The sequence below is a fragment of the Vitis vinifera genome, chromosome 9 (genome assembly GCF_030704535.1).
Source record: "Vitis vinifera cultivar Pinot Noir 40024 chromosome 9, ASM3070453v1".
NCBI classification, from domain to species: Eukaryota; Viridiplantae; Streptophyta; class Magnoliopsida; order Vitales; family Vitaceae; genus Vitis; species Vitis vinifera.
Genome location: NC_081813.1, coordinates 23,189,492 through 23,211,609, shown reverse-complemented (window position 1 = coordinate 23,211,609; position 22,118 = coordinate 23,189,492). Strand labels below are relative to the sequence as shown.

General features: G+C 34.5%; 5 protein-coding genes across 5 annotated transcripts; 4 read left to right on the top strand and 1 right to left on the bottom strand.

The window, feature by feature from the left end:
- The first annotated feature begins 660 nt into the window (after positions 1–660).
- Positions 661–2,135, top strand: LOC100263288 (uncharacterized). The gene is made up of 4 exons (XM_002269414.4): positions 661–767; positions 876–1,121; positions 1,213–1,363; positions 1,444–2,135. Exons 1-4 carry the CDS (start codon positions 714–716, stop codon positions 1,962–1,964), a joined length of 972 nt encoding a protein of 323 aa, XP_002269450.1. The 5' UTR covers positions 661–713; the 3' UTR covers positions 1,965–2,135.
- Positions 2,136–3,121: 986 nt separating this feature from the next.
- On the top strand, positions 3,122–8,783 carry LOC100244378 (transcription termination factor MTERF2, chloroplastic). The gene is made up of 7 exons (XM_002267799.4): positions 3,122–3,725; positions 5,147–5,284; positions 5,382–5,627; positions 5,954–6,067; positions 6,460–6,642; positions 7,485–7,702; positions 8,251–8,783. The coding sequence occupies exons 1-7, from the start codon at positions 3,186–3,188 to the stop codon at positions 8,615–8,617; spliced, it is 1,806 nt and encodes a 601-aa protein (XP_002267835.1). The 5' UTR covers positions 3,122–3,185; the 3' UTR covers positions 8,618–8,783.
- Positions 8,784–10,723: 1,940 nt separating this feature from the next.
- LOC100241025 (mitochondrial import receptor subunit TOM7-2) lies at positions 10,724–11,242 on the bottom strand. Its single transcript, NM_001402603.1, is given in 1 exon segment — positions 10,724–11,242. A coding segment is annotated over 1 exon segment (222 nt). The 5' UTR covers positions 11,173–11,242; the 3' UTR covers positions 10,724–10,950.
- A 59-nt stretch (positions 11,243–11,301) lies between these two features.
- Positions 11,302–14,751, top strand: LOC100249538 (uncharacterized). The gene is made up of 4 exons (XM_002267754.4): positions 11,302–11,486; positions 12,002–12,160; positions 13,093–13,193; positions 14,175–14,751. Exons 2-4 carry the CDS (start codon positions 12,063–12,065, stop codon positions 14,666–14,668), a joined length of 693 nt encoding a protein of 230 aa, XP_002267790.1. The 5' UTR covers positions 11,302–11,486; positions 12,002–12,062; the 3' UTR covers positions 14,669–14,751.
- A 2,545-nt stretch (positions 14,752–17,296) lies between these two features.
- Positions 17,297–19,886, top strand: LOC100254813 (subtilisin-like protease SBT1.9). Its single transcript, XM_002267704.4, has one exon. The coding sequence runs from the start codon at positions 17,450–17,452 to the stop codon at positions 19,736–19,738; it is 2,289 nt and encodes a 762-aa protein (XP_002267740.1). The 5' UTR covers positions 17,297–17,449; the 3' UTR covers positions 19,739–19,886.
- Positions 19,887–22,118: the final 2,232 nt, after the last annotated feature.

Genomic DNA, 22,118 nt, shown 5'->3' with positions numbered 1-22,118 from the left:
TAATTGCTTACCAAGTGCTTCTATAAAAAGCATTATAAGTGAATTTTTAAAATTTTAAAAATATTTTTAAAATTTTATCATACCTTTATTTTATAATATAAATATTTTTTAAAATAACTATCAAATAAACTTATACTAATAACCACAAAAGAGTAGTTAGACGAGTAACTCTAACAACCAAAAGTGTGTTTGAGAATATTTTTATTCAAAGTGTTTTGAATATATTTCAAACTGATTCGATAAAAGTGTTTTTATCATATAATATTTTTATTTACAATATTTTCATTAGAAATTATTTTAAGAAAAATAATTTAATATTTAAATATGAATAATGATAATAATTTTGATGTTATTTTTAGTAATTTGATAAAAAGAATTATTTTTAGAAGAAGCACTTTATCTAAAAGTAGAATAAACAATTCCAAATTTTCCATTCGGCATACCAAACAGGGAGCCAAAACGACGAAAACAAAACGCTGCGTTTTGAGATAGAGGAGCACAGAATCCAAGGGATAACGACAGTGGAGGAGGAATCCGGAAGGCCATGACGTGCGGCACTGAGAGAACAACAACGTGGCGAGAAGTGGACACGCGTTGAACGGAACCTTCTCCCTCGGCCACGTCTCCCACTCCCTCTCAAATCAAATGCCCATATCATAACCACGTTCGTCTTCTTCTCCTTTGTGGTCTGTACTCTGTAGAAGCAGAAGCGAATGGGACAAGGTGAAGAGTCCAAGGCAGATCCTGAAGCCCCAGTGGAGATTCAGGTAAACATAACAGAAAGCAGAATCCCATCTTCCATCATCTCCATTTTCAATGGTATTATGTCTAGCTATGGTACTGCAAAGTCTGATACAAGGTGGTGGGTGGTGTAGGAAAGAGGAGAGATATTCTTCTTTTACAGGCCAAAAGTAGGGAAGGAGGAAGCCCATGGAGCAGAGGAGGTGCAGCATCTCTACATTGTGCTGAGGCCAGAGTCTGGGGAGAGGCCTGTCGAGGAAAAGCAGCACCCTGCTTCTGGAAAAGAGGGTGCAAAGAAGAAGAAGACGACAAAGAAGAAAGATGGTGAGACTTCCGAGTCTTCTGATTCTGCTGCAAGTGAAGGTGGGCATGGAAGTGAGGTACATCCATCCTCATTTGAGACCTTTTTTTTTTTTTTTGGTTTTTCCCCCAATCTTCTATTAAGATCGTGTTGAGAGACTTTTGTTGCAGAAAGTGAACATAGAGCATCAAACCTTGCTGCGGTTCATAGTTATGGGGCGGAAGAGCCTTCCTCCTCCCACCCAAAGAGGCCGCCCCTTCTGGGGCTATGTGGAGATGGTTACCACAAAGATTGAAGACGTCAAGGCTTCTCTTCAAGGAGGTATATATATATAAACATCTCTTTCTTTCCGCCTTTTTCTGGGTGATTCGTTTCTTCTTCCTTCATTCTTCTGTCTGCAGAAGAATACGACACTTCAACAAGAGGGCGCAGGCACAAGCCGCCCGCCCGAGCGCTGGGAGAAGGCGTATACCGCATATTAAGGCACAACCCCGGCAGAAGGATGCACACCCACTTGATATACAAGCTCGAATTCCCACCGGAAGGCGAGAGCGGCGACCCCCAAGAGACCTTCAACATTAAGCGTGAAGGCTCATTCCTGATACAAATCAAGAACCCGGAGCAGCCAGGGAGTTCTCAGTTCAGAGGGCTTCAGAGCAAGCGCAAAGCAACGTTTCCAGCCCACCTGCAGGGCCAGTTCGGGCAGCGCCGGTTCCACCCGGCTGATCCGCCGGACTTCCTGAACTACGAAGGGTGCGAGTTCTTACTGATAGCAGCCTCAGATGACATAGAGGGGGAGCTGGGGGTGGAGCTGAGGGCGGAGGAGGGGGAGCCGGAGCCGGAGCCGGCTTGCTCCGACTTGGTGAAAACGTTTGGAGAGACTGCTTCCATTGCGCCCCTTCTGAAGGGCACTTGGGCTTGAAGAAATGGCAGTGGCTGCCATGGTAGTGGAGCTTCCACTTTTTGTTAATGGTCATATATGTTAGGTAGGGGGTTAACCTCTGTGTGCGATATGTACGTATGCATCTGGATGACTGTGATGGCACCTCCACGGAGGTTTTAGTTATAAATGTGGTGGATGTTTTGGTAAAAAGTAATTTGAGTTTAAATTAAATTAAAACAGATTTGAAATGTATTTAACGGTTTTTTTTAATAAATCAATTTAATAATTTAAAGTGAAAATAATTTAATAATAAAATATGTTTAAAATATATTTAATGGGTTTTTTATAAATTAATTTAATAATTAAAAGTGAAAGTAATTTAATAATTTAATTTAAGTTATTAAATAAATTAAATATATTTTCTAAAATAAATATAATTTAAAGTAAAAGCTTTGATTTTATTGATTTTTTTTAATTATAATTTATGAGTATAAATATGTTAATGGAATGATTTATAATAAATTTTAAGTTAATTTTATCAAATAAATAATAAATTGTTAAGTTAATAATTTAATTTAATGTTAATTTAAATTATTAAATAATAAATATTAAATTGTAATAAATATATTAATTTAAAGTGAAAATAATTTAATAATTTAATTTAAGTTATTAAATAAATTAAATATATTTTATAAAATAAATATAATTAAAAGTAAAAATTATTTTTTTATGTTTTGATTTTATTTATTTATTTATAATTATAATTTATTAGTATAAATATGTTAATGTGATGATTTATAATAAATTTTACATTAATTTTATTAAATAAATGATAAATTTTTAAGTTAATAATTTAAATATAATTTAATTTAAAGTAAATTTAAATTATTAAATAATAAATATTAAATTTTAATAATTATACTAATTAAAATGTTTTTTTATTTATTTATATTAAAAAGTTACCTAAAATACTTTTTAAAAAATATGTTATAAATTATTTTTACCTTTTAAAAATTTTGTCAGACATTCTTGTCAATCAAAATCAAAGATTATTGGAAAGGAGTATTGAAAAAAAAAAAAAAAGATAATTTTATAATCAACTTTTAATTTTTGAATTAAAAAAAAAATCTAATAAATATGAATTCAGAAAAAAAAAAAAAAAAAAAAAAAAAAGGAGGCAAAAGGGCAAAAAAAAATCTGGTTTCGGGGTTTTACAAGGGTTTTAAGGCATGGAACGGCTCTTCCCGAAGAACCCTCACAATGTTCTCCAAACTCCTCCCAATTCCCAGAAATTTCACAACACCATCTCCCAGTCCCACTTTCCCTCCTCTCCCAAATCTCCCATTTCACCTCAAACCTTTTCCCCACAAATTCCCTTCAATTACTCAGCTCTCTTTCCCCCACTATCCCCATCTCCCACAAGCATCACCATCCTGGAATCAACAACAGGAGGATGAAGATGAAGATGAAGATGAAGAAGAAGGCCAAGCTCGAGCTGCGGTTTCGGAAATTCTCAGAGAATCCGGGGTTTCGGAAGAGGAATCGGTGGAAATCGCACTGAATTCGCCCAAATATGTGAAAATGTTGGTGGATGGTGTTCGGGATTTGGAGGAGTGGAATGCGTGGAAAAAGGGAGCCGAAGAAGCTGAGTCTTTCAAGGAAAAGGTGTATCGTTTGGCTAGAGAGAAAGGCGATTATGGGAGACTTGCTTTCTTGGAGAGCATTGGTTTGAGTCTCTCGTCGGCACTGAGCGTGGCGCGATACCTATCCTCCGAATCGCTTCCGGGTCTCATTGAAAAGGTGATATGAGTAGCTGAAATGTCAATTTTTTATTTGAAAATAAAAATTCTGCATTTTCTCGGCAGCCAAAGGGGCCACCGGGCAAAATTTTGAGGTGCTAAGAGGTAAAGTGGCCTGTTTGGTAACGAGAACGAATATTATCTTTTTGGAACTGATTTCATCTTGAAAATGGTAAGTGATATGAGTAGTTGAAACTTGAGTCCTGAATTTGTTTGAAAAACGTTTCCGGCATTTCGCGGCAGCCAAACTGAGCACTAGGGAAAATTTGAGGTGCTAAGAGATAAAAAGCACATGTTTGGAAATTAAAAAAAGAAAAAATTATCTTTTTGGAACTAATTTCGTTTTGGAAATGGAAAGTGATATGAGTAGCTCAAAATTTGATTTCTTTGAAAAAAGTTTCCTGCATTTTTCCGGCATCCAAACAGAGCACCAGGGAAACTTTGTGGTGCTAAGATATAAAAAAGGCCTTTTTGGTAATGAAAACAAAAATGGTCTTTTGGGAGCTAATTTGGTTTTCCGAATGGAAACAGATTATTTCTGTTTGCAAAATCAGAAAACACTCATCATACATTGCTGAGGCTGCCTGATAAATTTGCCTCCAAGAATTTATTTTTTATTTTTCAAAAAAGGGTAACTGGAGGCTTGAAGAACTATTTATTCTTTTCCATGGAAAAAATTTCTAGGAACTGTCCAATATCCATCATTGAATACAGAAAGAGGGTGATATGCAGTTTCAAAATTCTAAGCTGCTGACCCTGTTAAATACTAATTATTTTCTGATTATTTTTTTTTTCACTCTTATAATAAGCAAGTTCTATCATATGAATATTCTACAATGTAATTGAAATAGATGTCAGAGTGAATGGTATCTGGGTTTGTGAGTTTGGATGGTCTCTGTTTCGGATTGTTTGTGTGGGGAGTTGTACTAATTGCCATAATCCTATAGAACATGAAAATATAAGGGGAAAAAGGAAATTCTTTGATGGGAGAGTGGGAGAAGAAGTTGGTTACTGTGAGATACGAGATTTGTGAATGCTTTGGGAATTGCAAGTTTCCTGGAATAACTGAAATTCATGGATGTTTGGTACCTATGAACACTTTGGAGGAAATCTCTGAAGTTCTGCAGATATTCAACAACCCCACCACCCCCTTTTTTGTTTCTAGTGATTTGATCTCCTACTTCTTCAGTTGGTGTTGTTTTCTAACCGTTTTACAACCCCTAAGCATCAATGCTTCTATTATTCATAAGTTTTTCTGGCATTTTATATATCTCATCAAGTAGTAATAATGATCTTCCCCATGGTACATGATCAGTTGCACCTTCCAAATTAGTTTGGTATTTTCTGTACTTTGTGGAATTGCGTTTTTCTCCTCTACTCGCTTGCTAGAGTTGTTGCTTATATTGTATGTTTGGCTTACAGGTCCGGTTTGTGAAGCAAATGTTCTTTTCTGAAGGTAACGATGAAGGGTTTCTAGGCAAAAATGCCCGCCGCATGATGATGTACCTATCGATTCCTATTGATGAGGACTTGCAACAGACCTTGTCATTTTTTGAAAAGGTGTGTACTTGTTCTTTAGAAATTGCATCATATTTGTGTTTGCTTATCTGGGTTATATGATCATATGGTAAGATGAAGTTTTGATTTCATGCTGTAGATTGAAGCAAGGCGTGGAGGGTTGGACATATTGTGTTCCAAAGATGCCTCTTTTGGGTATCTTGTTGAATCATTTCCGCGTCTTCTTTTGCTTTCAGTGGAATCCCACTTGAAACCTATGATGAAATTTCTTGAAGATATTGGAGTCCAAAGAGGAAGCATGAGAAATGTACTTCTATTGTATCCACCCATCATCTTTTACGACATTGAGAAGGACATCAAACCAAGACTTCTAGCATTCGAGAAGGTAATGATACATATTTGAGATAATAAATGCACTTTGTGTTGAACTCATTCACAAACACATGCACTTGAACTTAACAGCGTAAACAGATAATTCAGTAACTTCTTTTTCTACCAAAACTACAACACTCAAGTGCTTATCTGTTACTGCTCCTGTGATTATAATAGATGATCTTGATTGACTTATTTGCTGAATACTGACTAATTGATAAGTCTGCTGGAATCAATTGACTTATTGATAAGTCTGCTTGGAATCAATGTCATGATGCTATATTGTAAATATCTTAAATGCTTATGGTTTGACCATCTCTCTCCATGTCATATATTCAGATTGGTGCAGCAGATAAAGATCTCGGTAGGATGTTGGTCAAATATCCATGGATTATTTCTACAAGTATTCAAGAAAACTATGAGGAGATCCTTTCTTTCTTTTATAGAGAGAAGGTATGACATTGTATTGGGCCATGTTTGCATGCTTTGCCAAGTTTTGTTTATAATATGCTTTATGTGCATGCTTGATCATTATCAGTTGGGGATCTGTTGCATATATTTTACTTCTATTTTGTGCATTACTTGTTTCTTTACACCCATGATACAGTCAGTTTCGGTTTCTTTATGCCCATGATTCTGGCTCGTTTTACTTTTCTCAGTGGTTCATTGATATAAATTCGAGCCTGTTGTTTACCTTGTACTCTTTACACCCATGAGACAGTCAGTTTCAGTTTCTTTACGCCCATGATTCTGGCTTGTTTTACTTAGACAGTGGTTCATTGATATAAATTCGAGCCTGTTGTTTACCTTGTACTCAAAATATTGTACAATTTTCTTCGTAACAGGTACCAAAATCTAGTGTTGATAGTGGAATCAAAAGTTGGCCACATCTACTGGGTTGCTCAACTAGCAAGCTGAAATTGATTGTGGAACAGTTTGGTGAATTAGATGTTAGAAACAAGAAGTTGGGTCAAATTATTGCTACAAGTCCTCAGCTACTGCTGCAGAAACCCAATGAATTTCTTGAGGTAGGTATTACTTCATTTACCTCTGAAAAGGACCAAATATATATGTGCTGGAGTAGTTCTTTCTGCTTGGGGGGATAATCTGTAAGTGGTGTGTGGTACAGCTTAGTTCCATTTTTTTAGTGAAGTAATTTTAAAGTTCTGCTTTGAGCACTGCTGACTCTGAGAATGCCATGTTATCACGTTTTGCTCACTGCTTCATATGATCCTCTCCTTAGTCTGTAGTTCTAGAGAATTCTTGAAAACTACAGTTGATTGGAAAAAAGAAATCTTTTCTGCTCATGTTGAAGAAATGTATGTCTGCAATATTGTCTTTTGATGTCTGCTTCCTAGGATTTAGTTGGCAAATATTCATGTTCACTCTTTACTATGATTTTGAGTACCGTTACTTGTCCATCTCTCTTAGGATTTTTCTTTGTCAGTCTTTTTTGCATTCTGGAGTATCCTTCAGGATTTTTGGTGTGTACTGTTTGCTGGATGACGGGGATAGCTTCCAGGGGTGGGTCATCTTTCTCCTTTGAGGGTTACTGAATATCGAAATCCAGGCTGTTAGTTAGGCTTCTGAATTTGCCTAGTAGATTGGCTTGGCTTGTTTGTTGAAAGGCCTACAATTTTCTGACAAACCTGATGCATCAGCCTCTATTCATCATTAGGATTCTGACCAGTTTCTACTTTTCCCAGATTCAGATAGATTGGATTTTGGTTATAGGGTTTCAACAGGGTAAAATCAACCAAAACAGGCATATTTTGTTGAATGTCTCTCAAGGAGATGTTATAGTTGAATGCAATTGATCCACGTACTTCATTTCTCTGTAATTTTCTCACAGTTGCACTACTATCTCCAGGTTGTTTCATTTCTTGAAGAACTGGGATTTGATCGGGAAACAGTGGGGAGGATACTCGGCCGCTGTCCTGAAATATTTGCTGCCAACATTGAGAAAACCCTAAAGAAGAAGCTTGAATTCCTTGCTAGTATTGGCATCTTCAAAGACCATCTTCCTCGGGTTATCAGAAAATACCCAGAGCTTTTTGTTTCAGACATCAACAGAACCTTACTTCCTCGGTAAGTCTCTCAATTCCCTAGTATATTTATTCTCCTTATCAATTCAAACCCTAAGAATAGATGAAGCTAGTATATTAGGACTTGGTTGATAATATTTTCAGGAACAGTAAGAACAAAATTTTATTTGGAACATAACTCAAGTGGTAAAGGGTTGGGGCCGGTTTATAGGAGGTTCTAGGTTCATGTCCCAATGGGGACACAAAAATGAAAAAAAAAAAGAAACCTATTAAAAAAAAACTTATTTGGTAACCCAAATATGAAAAATATTTTTTTCGGCTTATTCAAATTATTCTTGTTCAAAATACTTTTCAAAAAACAATTGAAAACAGCTCAAATTTATTTTGGAAAACAACTTGTTTTTAAAATAAATTCTCAAAAAACTGTTTTCCATTAAAATTTTGTCTAACATGTTTTATAAGTTAAAAAAACTATTTTAAACTGTTCTAGACAGACCTTTAATCTTTTATCTATTTTATGTTTTAAAGAATAGAAAACTATTTTCAAAAATAGTTTCTAAACAGTCATTTAATCTTTGTTGTGGTGAGCAGGACTAAGTATTTAAGGAAAACAGGGTTTTCAAAGAGGGATATCGCATTCATGATCCGTAGATTCTCTCCTTTACTAGGGTACAGCGTGGAGGAGGTATTGAGACCAAAGCTAGAATTCCTAGTGAAGACAATGGAGAAGCCAGTTAAGGAAGTTGTAGATTATCCAAGGTATTTCAGCTACTCACTGGAGAAGAAGATAAAACCCAGGTTCTGGGTGCTAAAGGTAAGGAATGTTGATTGTAGTCTAAAAGACATGTTGGCCAAGAATGATGAGGAGTTTGCTGCAGAGTTTATGGATGTTGGAAGAACGCCTGTTCCCTCCCCTCACACCTCTCCTCCCACCTCTCCTCCCATTTCTCCTCATTGATGTCATCTTCCTTTTTTGGTGGGGGGTGGGGTGTTGTTGGGCTTATGGCTTGTGTGTAAATAGAAAATCAATTCTTGAACGGAAGAGTTGTTGCAAAGAACAGCTTCTGTAAATGAAAATTTTGATAGTCTTTGCTTGATAGTCAATGAAGTCTACTCCTTTACAACCTCTTCTCTGTTTTACATAGCAAAAAGCAAAAGCTTTCCAAATATTCTTGATATTTTCAATTGTATTTTATGACATTTTTTATAAAATTAAAAATAAATAAAAAAAGCCTATTTTCATTATAATTTAAAAAAAAAAAACTGTTTTAAATAAAAAATAAAAAAATAAAAAAAACTTATCAACAGTGTGGAGTTAAAAAACTGTTTCAAGAATTGTTTCCAAGCAAACCCTCTGTATCTGTACCTGCTGCTTCAGAGAATCAGGAGCTTTTCAGCATTGAAGGCATTTGCTTAAACCACAGTTAGTCAAAGAAACTGAGCAACATCAAGCAGGATGAGTGGGTTTCAACCATGATCAAACCTATATTCTGAAAATCACAAGGAAACTAACTCATTCATCTGTATTGCAGATCCAAGTTTCATACATGCTAATAATCCAGATGAAGAAAACAGACTCAAGAAACTTAACAGAAAGAAACCTCTTAACAAATGTTATATTTGTCTACTTATATAGGTAATGATTTGCCCATCGCTCCATCTTGTGTAGATATTATCAGTTCTAACCTAAGACTTTCATGACTTTAAAACACGTTTACACAATTAAAAGGAACTTAGTGTGTTTATGTATGTATCCATATATATTTATGGTCTCAGAAACTTTTCCTGTAACCGATGTAAGAACTCACACTATGTTCCAATTGAATTTCTCAACTTCATCAATTCTATAATGTTCTAGGCAACATCCTTCCCAATCCCTTCTACCTAATAAACAATTGATCCAAGATAACAGAACCAACAGTGCTTTGCTTCATTCAACAACATCAACTTTCACTATACCCATGGTAATAGCAGTTTTACAAACTTGCACTCTTCTATCTCAAGCTAGCTTAGGTTATCTGTAGCATAGATTCATAGTTTTAACTTTGAATTAACCTCTGATTTAATCTGTAAACTAAGTGTTTAAAACAATATCATTAACAAACAACATCAGCCATTAAACATCTACCAAATATTCTCAATAAGTTCATCCATAGCCATGCTACAGCAGCAGCAACAACAACAATAACGGCTGCTTTCTTTTTTTCTTTTTTTTTTGATAAGTAAAAAAGTATTGTATTAAAAAAGTATACATGATGTATACATACACAAAAAACCAAAAGGGGCGAGAACCCGCACACAAAAAAACGACGGCACCCTATATGGAGCCTAACCAATCCACAAAATCTAACAAAAAAGTAACTTGAACAACTGCTCTTGCTCTAGTTACTGACTTGTATGCAATTTCAGCAACATCAACATATCTGAATGATGATACTTTCTTTTCTAAGACCCACAATATTATCTCTCTCAAGGCTTAGATCAATTTTTTTCCCCATTTTTGATAGGCAAAAACAGATACATATCAACAGCTCCTAAAAGAACACACGATGGACTCACTCTAGACTCAATCATACACTTCTGTTTATATTTTCGAGTTGCATTCTACATTCTGATCCCAACATAGAGAATGAAAGGCCTAAGAAAACATGATACTTAGTATATTCATCATATGCAATTTCTATATTCTCTCTTTTGTTTCATCATTTGCAATTCTGGTAACATTAGATATATCTGCATAATACTACTTTCTTTTCTAAAACTCAATACATCATCTCCCTCAGGACTCTTATCATCTACTTTTCTTTTTCTTTTTAAGTTGCATTCTATATACTGATACAAACGTAGAGAGTGAAAAAGCCTAAGAAAACACCATATCAAGTATATTCAAACCCATCAAACAAATCAACATCAAAGCCAAATTTTCGATTTAGGTATTATGAATTTGGTTATCAAGGGAGGCTCTGAATCTGTCAAAGCCAGTGAACAATCCTATATATAAACCATACCATATAAATCGAGAAATCTTAAAATTGGATAGCTGGATTCAATCAGGATCCAGAAATTGAAAAAACCATGGATTTTATTTTAGGCTTCAAATCTGGGTACTGCAAATTCAAATCCTTACACAGAGATTCAACTATAAAAACTGAAACCTAAAATTCAGAACCAAGAAAAGAAAATAAAAAAGAAAGAGAAAAAGCCTAGTACATATCCTATAGATTGTGTCGATCCATCAGAGAGATGAAGGTTCCGATAAACTTTGGGGATCTGGGTATTGCAGATTTGGCCTCAAACTGGGGAAAGAAGCTGATAAAGCTGAGGCTTTGGCTCAGAATTCATACCGATGATGATCACCATTGGAATGAAACCATAGTGCGTGATGACCTTGGCTTTCTTCAGAGCCCAGTTGCTCCAATCCTTCAAGCACTTGGCTGTGGAATGACCCTCAGAGCCATCCTTTGAGCCCTTTATCGATTTGCCCTTTCCCTTCACTGAAACCCTAGACGCCATTGATGCTCCCCTCGTCTCTGAATTCTAAAACCCTCTTCCTCTTTCTCTCTCTCTCTCTGGGTCTCTGTCTCTCGTCTTGTGTATCTTAAACCCTAACTTTGGATCCCCGTGGTATTGACACGTGGATTTTGGTTTAGGGCCCATTGGTCCTCAGGCCCAATAACTTTGGGCCCATAACTCCATTTAGCCCAAACATGCATGCATGTATTCAACGGGTGAAAATTTTCAATTTTTTTCTGCAAATTTTCGACCCTTAAAACCGTCTCTCAGTCTTCTTGGTGGATTTCTAGGGCTTCTCTCATCAAGATTTTCAGGTCAGACTAAAGATTTGATTCCTGATTTTTCTTTAATTGAATGTGGTTTTACTTCGTGGCTGTTTGGTTTCTGAGAAACTGTGGGAAAAGAGAAGGAACCAGAATCAGAACCCAACATTCAAGAAATAACTTACGATCCACAGAAGTAACACCACAACTGTTTCACCAATTGGGCTCTGATTTGCTTTTTTTTTTTTTCAATCAAGAAAGTGATTTTACTTTGGGACTGTTTGGTTCCTGAGAAAGCGTGGGAAAAGAGAAGCAACCGGAATTAAAACCCAACATGAAAATGACCCAGAGAAGAAACAAGAGAACCCCATTGATTAACTGATCCACTACAACTATTTGATCAATTGGTTTCTCATTTGCCTGTTTTTTCCTTGGGGATGTTTGGCTTCCGAGAAAAACTAAAATCTGAATGGCCAAAAAGAAGAACCAAGAGAACCCCATTAGTTAGTTGATCCAAAACAACTATTTGATCAATAAGAATTCTTTTTTCCTGTTTCTTGTGACAGTGTGATGAGGATGAAGATGGTATAGATTGTCGATGTGGGATTCTGAACTTGGAGTTTTGGCATGGGAACTGTAATCAGTAAAGCTGCAAATGGCATTGGCGGTGCTCTTGGAAATGCCTTTGTAGCTCCAATCAAGACCATTTTTGGTGATTCTTGCGAGTAAGAATGTTTACTATTTCACTAATTCTCTTGCACCATTTTTCTATGAGTTTGTAATGTAGTTAGGTTAACTTTATCTACATCTAAGGAGACATAATCATTCATTTATATCATACAACATAAAAAAAACACGAACAATTATTAAACCCTAAAACATCCTATATTTTCCTGCATCTTATATGTACATCTTAAACTGTAAGTCCTCGTTTCATCGTATGTTTTTTGCTCTTCCTTATATCTCAACCTTATGTATTTTTCACAAATTTATTTTCATCTCATAATTTTTTTTCTTCAATTATTAAACACATAATTTTTTTCTTATATTCTCCCTAATTCTTGTTTTCAATCATCGACAAACAGTGGAAACTATTTCTCGATTCTAACCACATATACATTGTGAGTTTAAACCTTACTAATTAAGTTTTTAACAAAATTAGTTGATGGAATAAGTTATCAAAAGCATGATAAAGAGTATGATATACATTTCAAGTCCAAATTCCAACATTTTAAACTTTTAGAAAAACTAACTATTTGAAATAATATCAGAGATATATTAACCAAGATATTTACGATATGGGTCAAAATCCTAATAGTTTAAATTTTCGAGAAAATCGATGGTCAAACATGATATTATATTCATGTTAGAGAGCATAATATACATTGTAAATCCAAATTCTATCTGCTTAAATTTTTTAAATAATTGTGTATACATGCGGAATAAGAGAACTTAAATTTTTAGGAAATTGTTATTGAATATGCTATAAAAATCATAGAGCACGTAATATAAACTTAAGCTTTTGAAAAAAGAAAAAAAAGAAAAAAAAAAGATTATCCAACAAACACAAATCAACTTCATCTGCATATGCTTATTCATTATGAATATTTTGGGTTATTTTAGTGGGGATATAGCTCTGATGTGGTTGATCCTGCAGGGGTGTTTGTGCAGGAACATGGGATATAACTTGTTTCATAGAGCACTTATGCGTCTCCAATTTGGTAAAGCTGTTCTTGGTCTTAGGCCTTTGCTACATAAGTAATTTTCTCTATCCTCTTTTATTTTTATTTTTATTAACTTTACTTGATTTTCTTATGATATTCCTTAGAATTATGTTTGGTTGTCAGGAAAGTACACTAAAAGATACTATGAAAAAATGTATATATATATATATATATATATATATAGATATATATATATATATATATATATAAGAAAAGATATTGGTGTTGAACTTTTGATTTTCCCACGCTCACATTCATGTTAAACTTCGATACCTATTAAACTATCAATTTTTCTAAATGCTTATACTTGCAGGAAAATTAGTAGTTTAAGCCTTAAAAATTTTCAAATATTTTTAAGCCTGTAATATTGAACAAATTAGCTTAACTTGTTTAGATTTTAAATTGGAAAAAGTGGATAGCCTTTTTAGACTTTTTTTTTTAAAAGAAAAAAAAATTGTTAAAAGCCTAAGTTTAATTGTGAAAAACCTAACTTTTAACTTTGATAATGGTTTTAGATTAAAGCAAAACATAATATAATTCTATTATTTGCTTCGTATCTATACAAGACATAGTCGATTGGAAATATATTAATTTTGCCAAATCTTAAAGTCCATGCTTGATTCGCGGAAAAATTGAAAGAAAATATTAAAAAAGCAAATAGAAAGAAAAATAAAGAATAAAATAAAAAGTAAAAAAAATGACTTAAAGTCTATAAATTATTTTGTATACTTCTTTAAACTCATTTCACTTTTTTTTTCTTTTATATAAAGATTAAATATTTTGAAAGTACATAAATTTATAACTAATTTTAATTATTTTTATTTTTATTTTCAATAAACCATATGAGATAAAATCATTTTCTTTAATATTCATTTTTTTCTTTTAGTTCATACTTTATGAGAATCAAACATATTCTTAGAGGTAATACCTTGAGCCAAAACACCAATCAACTAGTTTGCAGTCATGTTTGATAACTAACTAAACCATTGATTCTTTGTTCTCTTCTATTTGTTAGCTTTGTTGTTCTTTTACCTCATGTTCAAGCTTGGGATCTTCCAATGCATCGGAAGAAGCCTCTGTAAAATGTGTTATGCTGCTTGTGAAACCTATTGGCATGCATTGAAATACATCACCTGTTTTCTATGGTACAAGCTCAAGAACACCAAACGCGTGAATCGTCGGCGGCGACGCGAACGGTTTAAAGACTTTGAATTAGGGCACTACTCAAGTGACACAAGTGATTCTTCAAACAATTATCAAAGCTTGAGCTTTAGTAGGAAGAGGAAATCATTTAAAATGAGAGGAAATGATCATGATCATGATCATGTTCATCCCCACGACCACCATCACCATCATCATCACCACATTGAGTCGAAGACAAGAGAAGTGTCTCTTCATGTCAAGCGAGGATCCCGAAAGGCAAGGAGCTCAAGACAACTTCAAGGGAAGAAGGTGAGAAATCTTCGAAGAGAGGCAGCCATGTCTAAAAAGAGGAAGCTCATGAGGTGAAAACATGATTTAGAAAAATTGTGAAGCATCATTAAAATGACCATACATGTAAATTTATAAGTAGAAAAAATCTAATATATCAAATTTAAACCCGAAATGTGATGAAATTCAAGCTATTGAATAAGGACTCCGCATATTAGATACAAAACAGTGGAACTCGGGTACAAAATAATGAAATCCGAATTATATATTTGATGCTACCCAATTAGCGATACTTTTCAATATGTACCGAACTGATACTAAAAAGTATGCATAATGTATTTGTTAACAATTACGATATCATTTTTTTAGTTTTTGAATATAAATGGAATTTGATCATGAATATGCAAGAAGGTATATGGTTATGTCTTCAATCACAAAAAGAAAAAATTCTTATATTGATTAAGATTGGAGTAGATGATCATGGCTTCTGCTCAATTTTGTGCCAAGATCAAATTCTAGGAGACCCTTTCATAATGAAGTCATAAGGTAAAAGAAAAAGCGAAATCATGCATATTCACAACAAAAAAACCAACACAATTAATTGCTACCAAAAATTGCAATTGAAGAATGTATATAGTGATGGTCTTTTTCTAACTACCACTGAAAATTAATTATTTTAAAATTCTAATAAATCAATCCTCTAATTATCATTAAAAATTGTTTTTAGATTTGCAATTCCTCCTATGACCATAATGATAGATTAAAACACAAATTGGGACCTTGTGCAATGATATTGTTACTATCCTTAGGAAGCACGCATAATATTTGTGCTTCTTGCTATTATTATAAAAATAAATAAATAATAATTAATTGGGTAAAAGTAAGGATTAATAATATCTAGATATACCGATACAAAATTCGGGAAGATATATCCGTCAACCAATATTTTCAAATATTTTACTGATATTTTATCAATTTTTCTATTTTTTTTTGTTTCAACTGATATTTTTGGGTATTTTATCATATTTCACCTATTTTTCGATTTTTTTATTATTAAATAAATAAATTATAATTATTTTATTTTTATATTTGATTTAATTTATTACCAAAAATTTAAAAACATATTTTTCTTAATAGGTCTTTTTTATATAATCTATATATTTATTAAATATAATAAAAATTAAAAAATTATGCATATATTATTATTTATTTGGTATCATTGAATACATTTAAATTAAAATTGACAATAATTTTAATATTAAATATATTTTAAAATTAGATATATTATCATAATAATATTATAAAATAATCTATAATGCAACTTAATAATAAATGTACATTTATAAAATTTATATTTTTTTATCTATGTAGAGGATATTATTATCAAATATGACAAATTAATATATATATATATATTAAAAATAAATTTAAAATATCCATTTTTACTTTTTTTAATATTTTCAGAATTTTTATTAATTTTTACATCACCAATATTTTGTGTCAAAATATATGTCGATATGTCTTGGATATATCAAATATATCCATAAAATCGAAGTACCGATATATCCGTGATTACTGATATTTTCATATTTGGTTAAAATAAATAAAATAATTTTCATATTTGTAAATTTCTCATACATTTTTTTAAAATAAATCATTTTTAACATAAATATTCTTAACTATTTCAAATATTTGTAGTATGTTTTAAAAGAAATGGTTATTTTTACAAGAAAATAATAAGGATATTTTTGTCAAATTGAGATAATAAAAAAAATGAAGGGTTAGATTTCCAAAATTAGGTTCCAATTAGCAGTTTAATTAAATAACCCAATAAAAAAATTTTGATATGAGGTCAAATTAAGAAGATAAAGTAGAGGAATTTTACATTAAAATTCCTTTGAAAAAAATAAATCTCCACTTGAAAAACTTATTCTAAATTCAAGTAGAAGAATGTTACTCATAATAAAATAGAAGAATTGGATAGAAAGCTCAAAGGGGCAAGGAATTTAATAATGATGTGGGAGACAGGTGTTGCCACTTTAGGGTTCATTGAAGAAGACCACTTTGATTGTTTTATTCTATCTTAGTCTTTTAAGGGTGTTTCAATTGCTTATTTTATCATCATCAAAACATAAAAATTAGAAAAGAAAATTGTCAAATTTAATATATCTTACTCCAAAAGTTACGATAATTCAATTACCATGATTATCTTTCTATGGATGAGTTGACACTCTATTTTATTAATTTAAAACAACACATTATTAATAAATACAAAAATGATGATGTATTGTACACTACTTACTATGATACTAAATTTTTGCAAATTTTTTTGAATAAAACCTAATATGGGAAATAAATAAAAAAGACGGGCAAGATAGTTCGATAGAACAAATTATATTATCAGACTTACAAAATTTTGAAACACTCACTACTCTTGATTATAAAACTATTTGAAATATTAATGATGTAGTTTTTGAAAGAAAATTAGTCCTTAATTCACATCCGAAAATAATACAAATTGGGAATCAAAACTCGATGACTTAATGAAAGAAAAAGAATAAAAGAGAGTAGTAATATCGTATTAAATTAGAATTAACTTAAATTATTAGAAAAAGTATTACCCTATACTAAAGTTACATAAACATATACATTTTGAAGGTATCCCATTTTTCTCATTCCACCTCAAAATTATTCCCTTTCGTTTCTTAAGAGAAATTAGGGGTTTTGTAGGTAAATGAAACCAGAGCCCCCTCCCCCCACACCCAATTGCTGATTGCAAATATAAATTAAGAAACAGTGTCCAAAATCCCAGTATCCATACCCAAGATTCATCCCCAAGGATTGCATTAATCTTCACTCATGGCCTCTGCAAATGATCTCAAGATTCTATGCTTCATCATATTCACAATCTCCTACCTCACCTCCAATTATTCAGCACAATCTGCAGACACATACATAGTTCACATGGACTCATCAGCCATGCCCAAACCCTTCTCCAGCCACCACACCTGGTTTTCAGCCATAGTTTCAGCCATATCAGATGATTCAGCACCGCCCCCCACCACCACCAATAAGCTTATCTACAGTTACACTAGCTCCATCCATGGATTCAGCGCAATTCTCACTCCTTCTGAGCTTGAATCCCTAAAGAATACCCCTGGATACCTTTCCTCCACTCCAGACTTTCCTCTTAAGCTCCACACCACCCACACTCCCCAGTTCCTTGGCCTGAGCTATGATCATGGAGCGTGGCCGGCTTCAAGTTATGGAGACGGTGTCATCATTGGCGTGGTTGATACCGGAGTCTGGCCTGAAAGTGAGAGTCTGAAGGATAATGGAATGAGTGAAGTCCCAGCAAGATGGAAAGGAGAGTGTGAGACTGGCACCCAGTTCAATTCCTCCCTCTGTAACAAGAAACTGATCGGAGCCCGGTTTTTTAACAAGGGTTTTACAGCCAATAAACCTAATTCAAACACTGTAATGAGCTCGTGTCGCGATACAGATGGACATGGAACACATACTTCTTCCACCGCTGCAGGCAGCTTCGTCAATGGCGCGTCCTATTTTGGATATGGGAGTGGGGTCGCTAGCGGCCTAGCGCCGCGAGCTCATCTAGCCATGTACAAAGTAGTTTGGAATCTAAGCCAGGTTTACTCGTCAGATGTTCTTGCTGCAATAGACCGAGCGATTCAAGATGGTGTTGACATCCTGTCCTTGTCCTTGGGGCTAGGAGGGAGCCAACTCAATGAAAACCCCATTTCAATAGCCTGCTTCACAGCTATGGAGAAGGGAATTTTTGTAGCAGCATCAGCTGGAAATTCAGGGCCACTGTTTGGCACCATAGAAAATGGAGCACCATGGCTGGTAACAGTTGGGGCTGGTACCATAGACAGAGAATTCCACGGCGTCTTGACTTTGGGAGATGGGGTTAGAATCTCTTTCCCTTCTTTGTATCCTGGGGATTGTTCTCCTAAGGCTAAACCCCTTGTTTTTCTAGATGGATGTGAAAGTATGGCGATTCTGGAGAGGGTTCAGGACAAGATTGTTGTCTGCAGAGATGGTCTGATGAGTCTTGATGATCAGATTGATAATGTAAGAAACTCAAAAGTTCTGGCAGCAGTCTTCATCTCTAACTTCTCCTTCTCGGATTTCTACACCCGCAGCGAGTTCCCAGCAGCGTTCATTGGCATCATGGATGGCAAAACCGTCATAGATTATATAAACAAGAGCAGTGATCCAATAGGAAGTACGGAATTTCAGAAGACAGCTCTTGGTACCAAGCCAGCACCAAAGGTGGATGCTTATAGCTCTAGAGGGCCATTTGCATACTGCCCAAGTGTGTTGAAGCCTGATATTCTAGCTCCTGGCACATCAGTACTGGCCTCTTGGTCACCATTAAGTCCAGTTTTCGCCGGTCATGACCGGCAATGGTTTGGCAGCTTCAACATCCTGTCAGGGACATCCATGGCAGCTCCTCATGTGGCGGGCGTTGCGGCATTGGTTAGAGCTGCACACCCTGATTGGAGCCCAGCCGCGATCCGGTCTGCCATCATGACTACTACAACTGATTCAATAGACAATACCATGAACCCCATAAAAAATAATCTTAACCTGAACTCCCCAGCCACCCCACTAGACATGGGAGCTGGGCTCATCAACCCCAACAAGGCACTTGAACCTGGACTCATCTACAATGCCACTGCCCAAGACTACATAAACCTTCTCTGTGGAATGAAGCTCACAAAGAGGGAAATTCAAGTCATCACAAGGGCATCCTCCCACAAGTGTTTGAACCCTTCTTTGGATCTCAACTACCCTTCCTTCATTGCCTACTTCAATGATGTGGGTTCATCGCCAAATGAACAAATTGTACAAGTATTTTCAAGGACTTTAACCAATGTTGGAGAAGGTGGGTCAAGCTATACTGCAAAGCTCACTCCTATGGAAGGGTTGAAGGTGAAGGTAGAGCCAAGGAAACTGGTGTTCAGTCACAAGTATGAGAAGCTGAGCTACAAGCTTATTTTAGAGGGCCCAAAGTGGATGGAAGAGGACGTGGTTCATGGGCATTTGAGTTGGGTTTCTAGTGATGGGAAGTATGTGGTGAGGAGTCCAATAGTGGCCACAAGCATCATTCTTGGTGACCCTTAAGGATAAGTGCTTTTTGGCTAGCTTTCCATGATCACTATGTAGAAGTACATGAATGTTTTGGTCATTTTCACCAAATAGCATAGCCATGAGTGCTGTGTGGTCTACCATCGCTATGTTGAAGTAAATAAATGTCCCCCCTTTAACATGAGTGCTTTTGTGTCTCTCTGCTTTATTTTCAAAAGCAAAGCTCTTCATGCACCCATAATCATTGTGCTAGTAGCAATGCCAAAGGGAGAGGAGCTTTTTTGCCTTGGCATTCAAATTTTGAGTCAAATTGCTCTTTTATCTGATTTATATTTAAGATAGTTTTTTTTTCCCTATTAAAAATCAGTTTGAAACCACATTGCTAAAATATAGTTTTTGTTGAAATGGAGAAAAAAAAAAACCCTTATAACTAGAAACTAAAATTAATTTTAGTACAAATTTTGAAATGGTATCTAAAAATCTTAGCTTTAACATAAATTTAAAAAATTCTTATAGAAAAGGCCTTGTTTAATACCTATTTTCGAAAACTGTTTTTTGTTTTCTAGAACGAAAGGAAAAACAAAAAAACAGTTTTGACAATAAGAAAATGGAAATCAAGTTATTTTCAGAAAACATTTTTTAGTTGTTTTTTTAATTAATTTAAAAGATAATTGTATAAATGTGGAAAATGATTAAAGTTAAAGTATATTTGAAAATATAAAAAAAAAAAACAAGTCAAAAGTATTTCAAATTTCTAAATAGACTTTTATTATATAAAATATCATAATACAGTTTTTAAAAACTATTCTCAAAAATCGTTTTTTTAAATTGTTTTTTAAAACACTTGCCAAGTAAAACGTTTGTGTAGACCCCTTTGTGGACACCACCCGGGAGGAGTTAAAAAAAAAATATTCATTTGAAGTGGGGGGACCTCTTTCAGCAAGGAACGAGTTGCTGAGACATGTGACGGACGTCACCATCCTGCCATGGTGGTGGTTGAGGATGACGTCTTGGCTGAACCGTGAGCAGGGGAGCAGGTTGGTTGCTTGGGGAGCAAGCTAGAGAGTAACAGAAAGAGTAGTAGAGACGTTTGTGATGGGGGATGAGATATTTTGTGGGGGGTTATAGAGAGATTTTGGGTGGAGCTTCGAGAAAAAGCCTGAGATAGAAGACAACTGGAGGGAAGACCATTTGAGCTAGGAAGGGAGAACTGATCAAAGAGAGGAATAAACACACAAAAAGATCGCCTTGACAGAAAGAAATATAGGTATTGTTTCTATAAGCTGCAATTTTATTTTTTTTCATGTCCATGCCATTTTATTGTGTTTTCTGAGTATCATGAGATTCTATTTTGATGTCTAAATGTGTTTATTGGGGACTCTTGTTTGTTTTTATGGAATCTGAGCTTGCTCGTACTCACCTTATACTTAATTTCCAACCTGTTTTGTGGCCTTTATTTTGAGATTTTACATGAGATATTTGGCTTTCACGTATTGATTTCTTTTTAAAACTCATTTGAGTTCCATCTTGGCCCACCCCCAACATCTAAGTTCAATGATGGAAGCATGAAACGTGGTTTGTATGGGTTCATTTTTGCTTCCTATTTTTGGTGTCCCGTTCTTGCTGTTTCCCCTGTTTCTGGCTCACAATGGAATATGGTCATTCTTTCTAGAGGGTTAAAGTGAGCTGGGCAGAATTAGGTTGTGGGCAGTGAGTTTTACAGAGAAGCAAAGAGAATAAGCAAACAGAGGAGGTTTATGGGTTTTTGGTTTGCATGTTGTTTGTGATTGGAAGAGACGACACTAGCCCTATTATGATGAGGAAATCCGTGCAGTGGCAACGACTGTAGAATTCTTTAGGAAGAAAATTCAAGATGTCCTGATCTCTGTGCTCGCGTTGGATGGGAAATGAAAAGACCCCGTGGACTCGTTTGCAAAGAAGATAATAGTCAAGGTGATGTGGGATAGTCTCTACATGGATTCCCAAGTTGGAATAGATTAGAAGATGGGAGCACTTTTGGTGGGTTGGTTGACTAAAGTCCATCATAAATTTGAACCTTGCCCGAGATGGAGAAAGTTACCTACCCCACTTGTTGTCCCATAGCCCATTCCCTACACCATGCATGGCCCCACAAGACCTTTTGCAAAACCTACCCATCCACCATAATTACTACTAGCTACCCATACCCCTTATCATTTATACCCTACACTATTAATACCATCATACCCATTTTATCTACACCACTATCTCCTGTACATATAAATTCCTTAAATGATTCATTTAAATGTTAAAGCAAAACCAACAAACTTTAATTTACCACATACAATAACCACGTGCCATCTTTTTGTTTTTTTTTTTAACTTTTAATGTTAAAAGTTTTGTTTCTTTATTTATTTTATTTATTCTTTTTTTATAT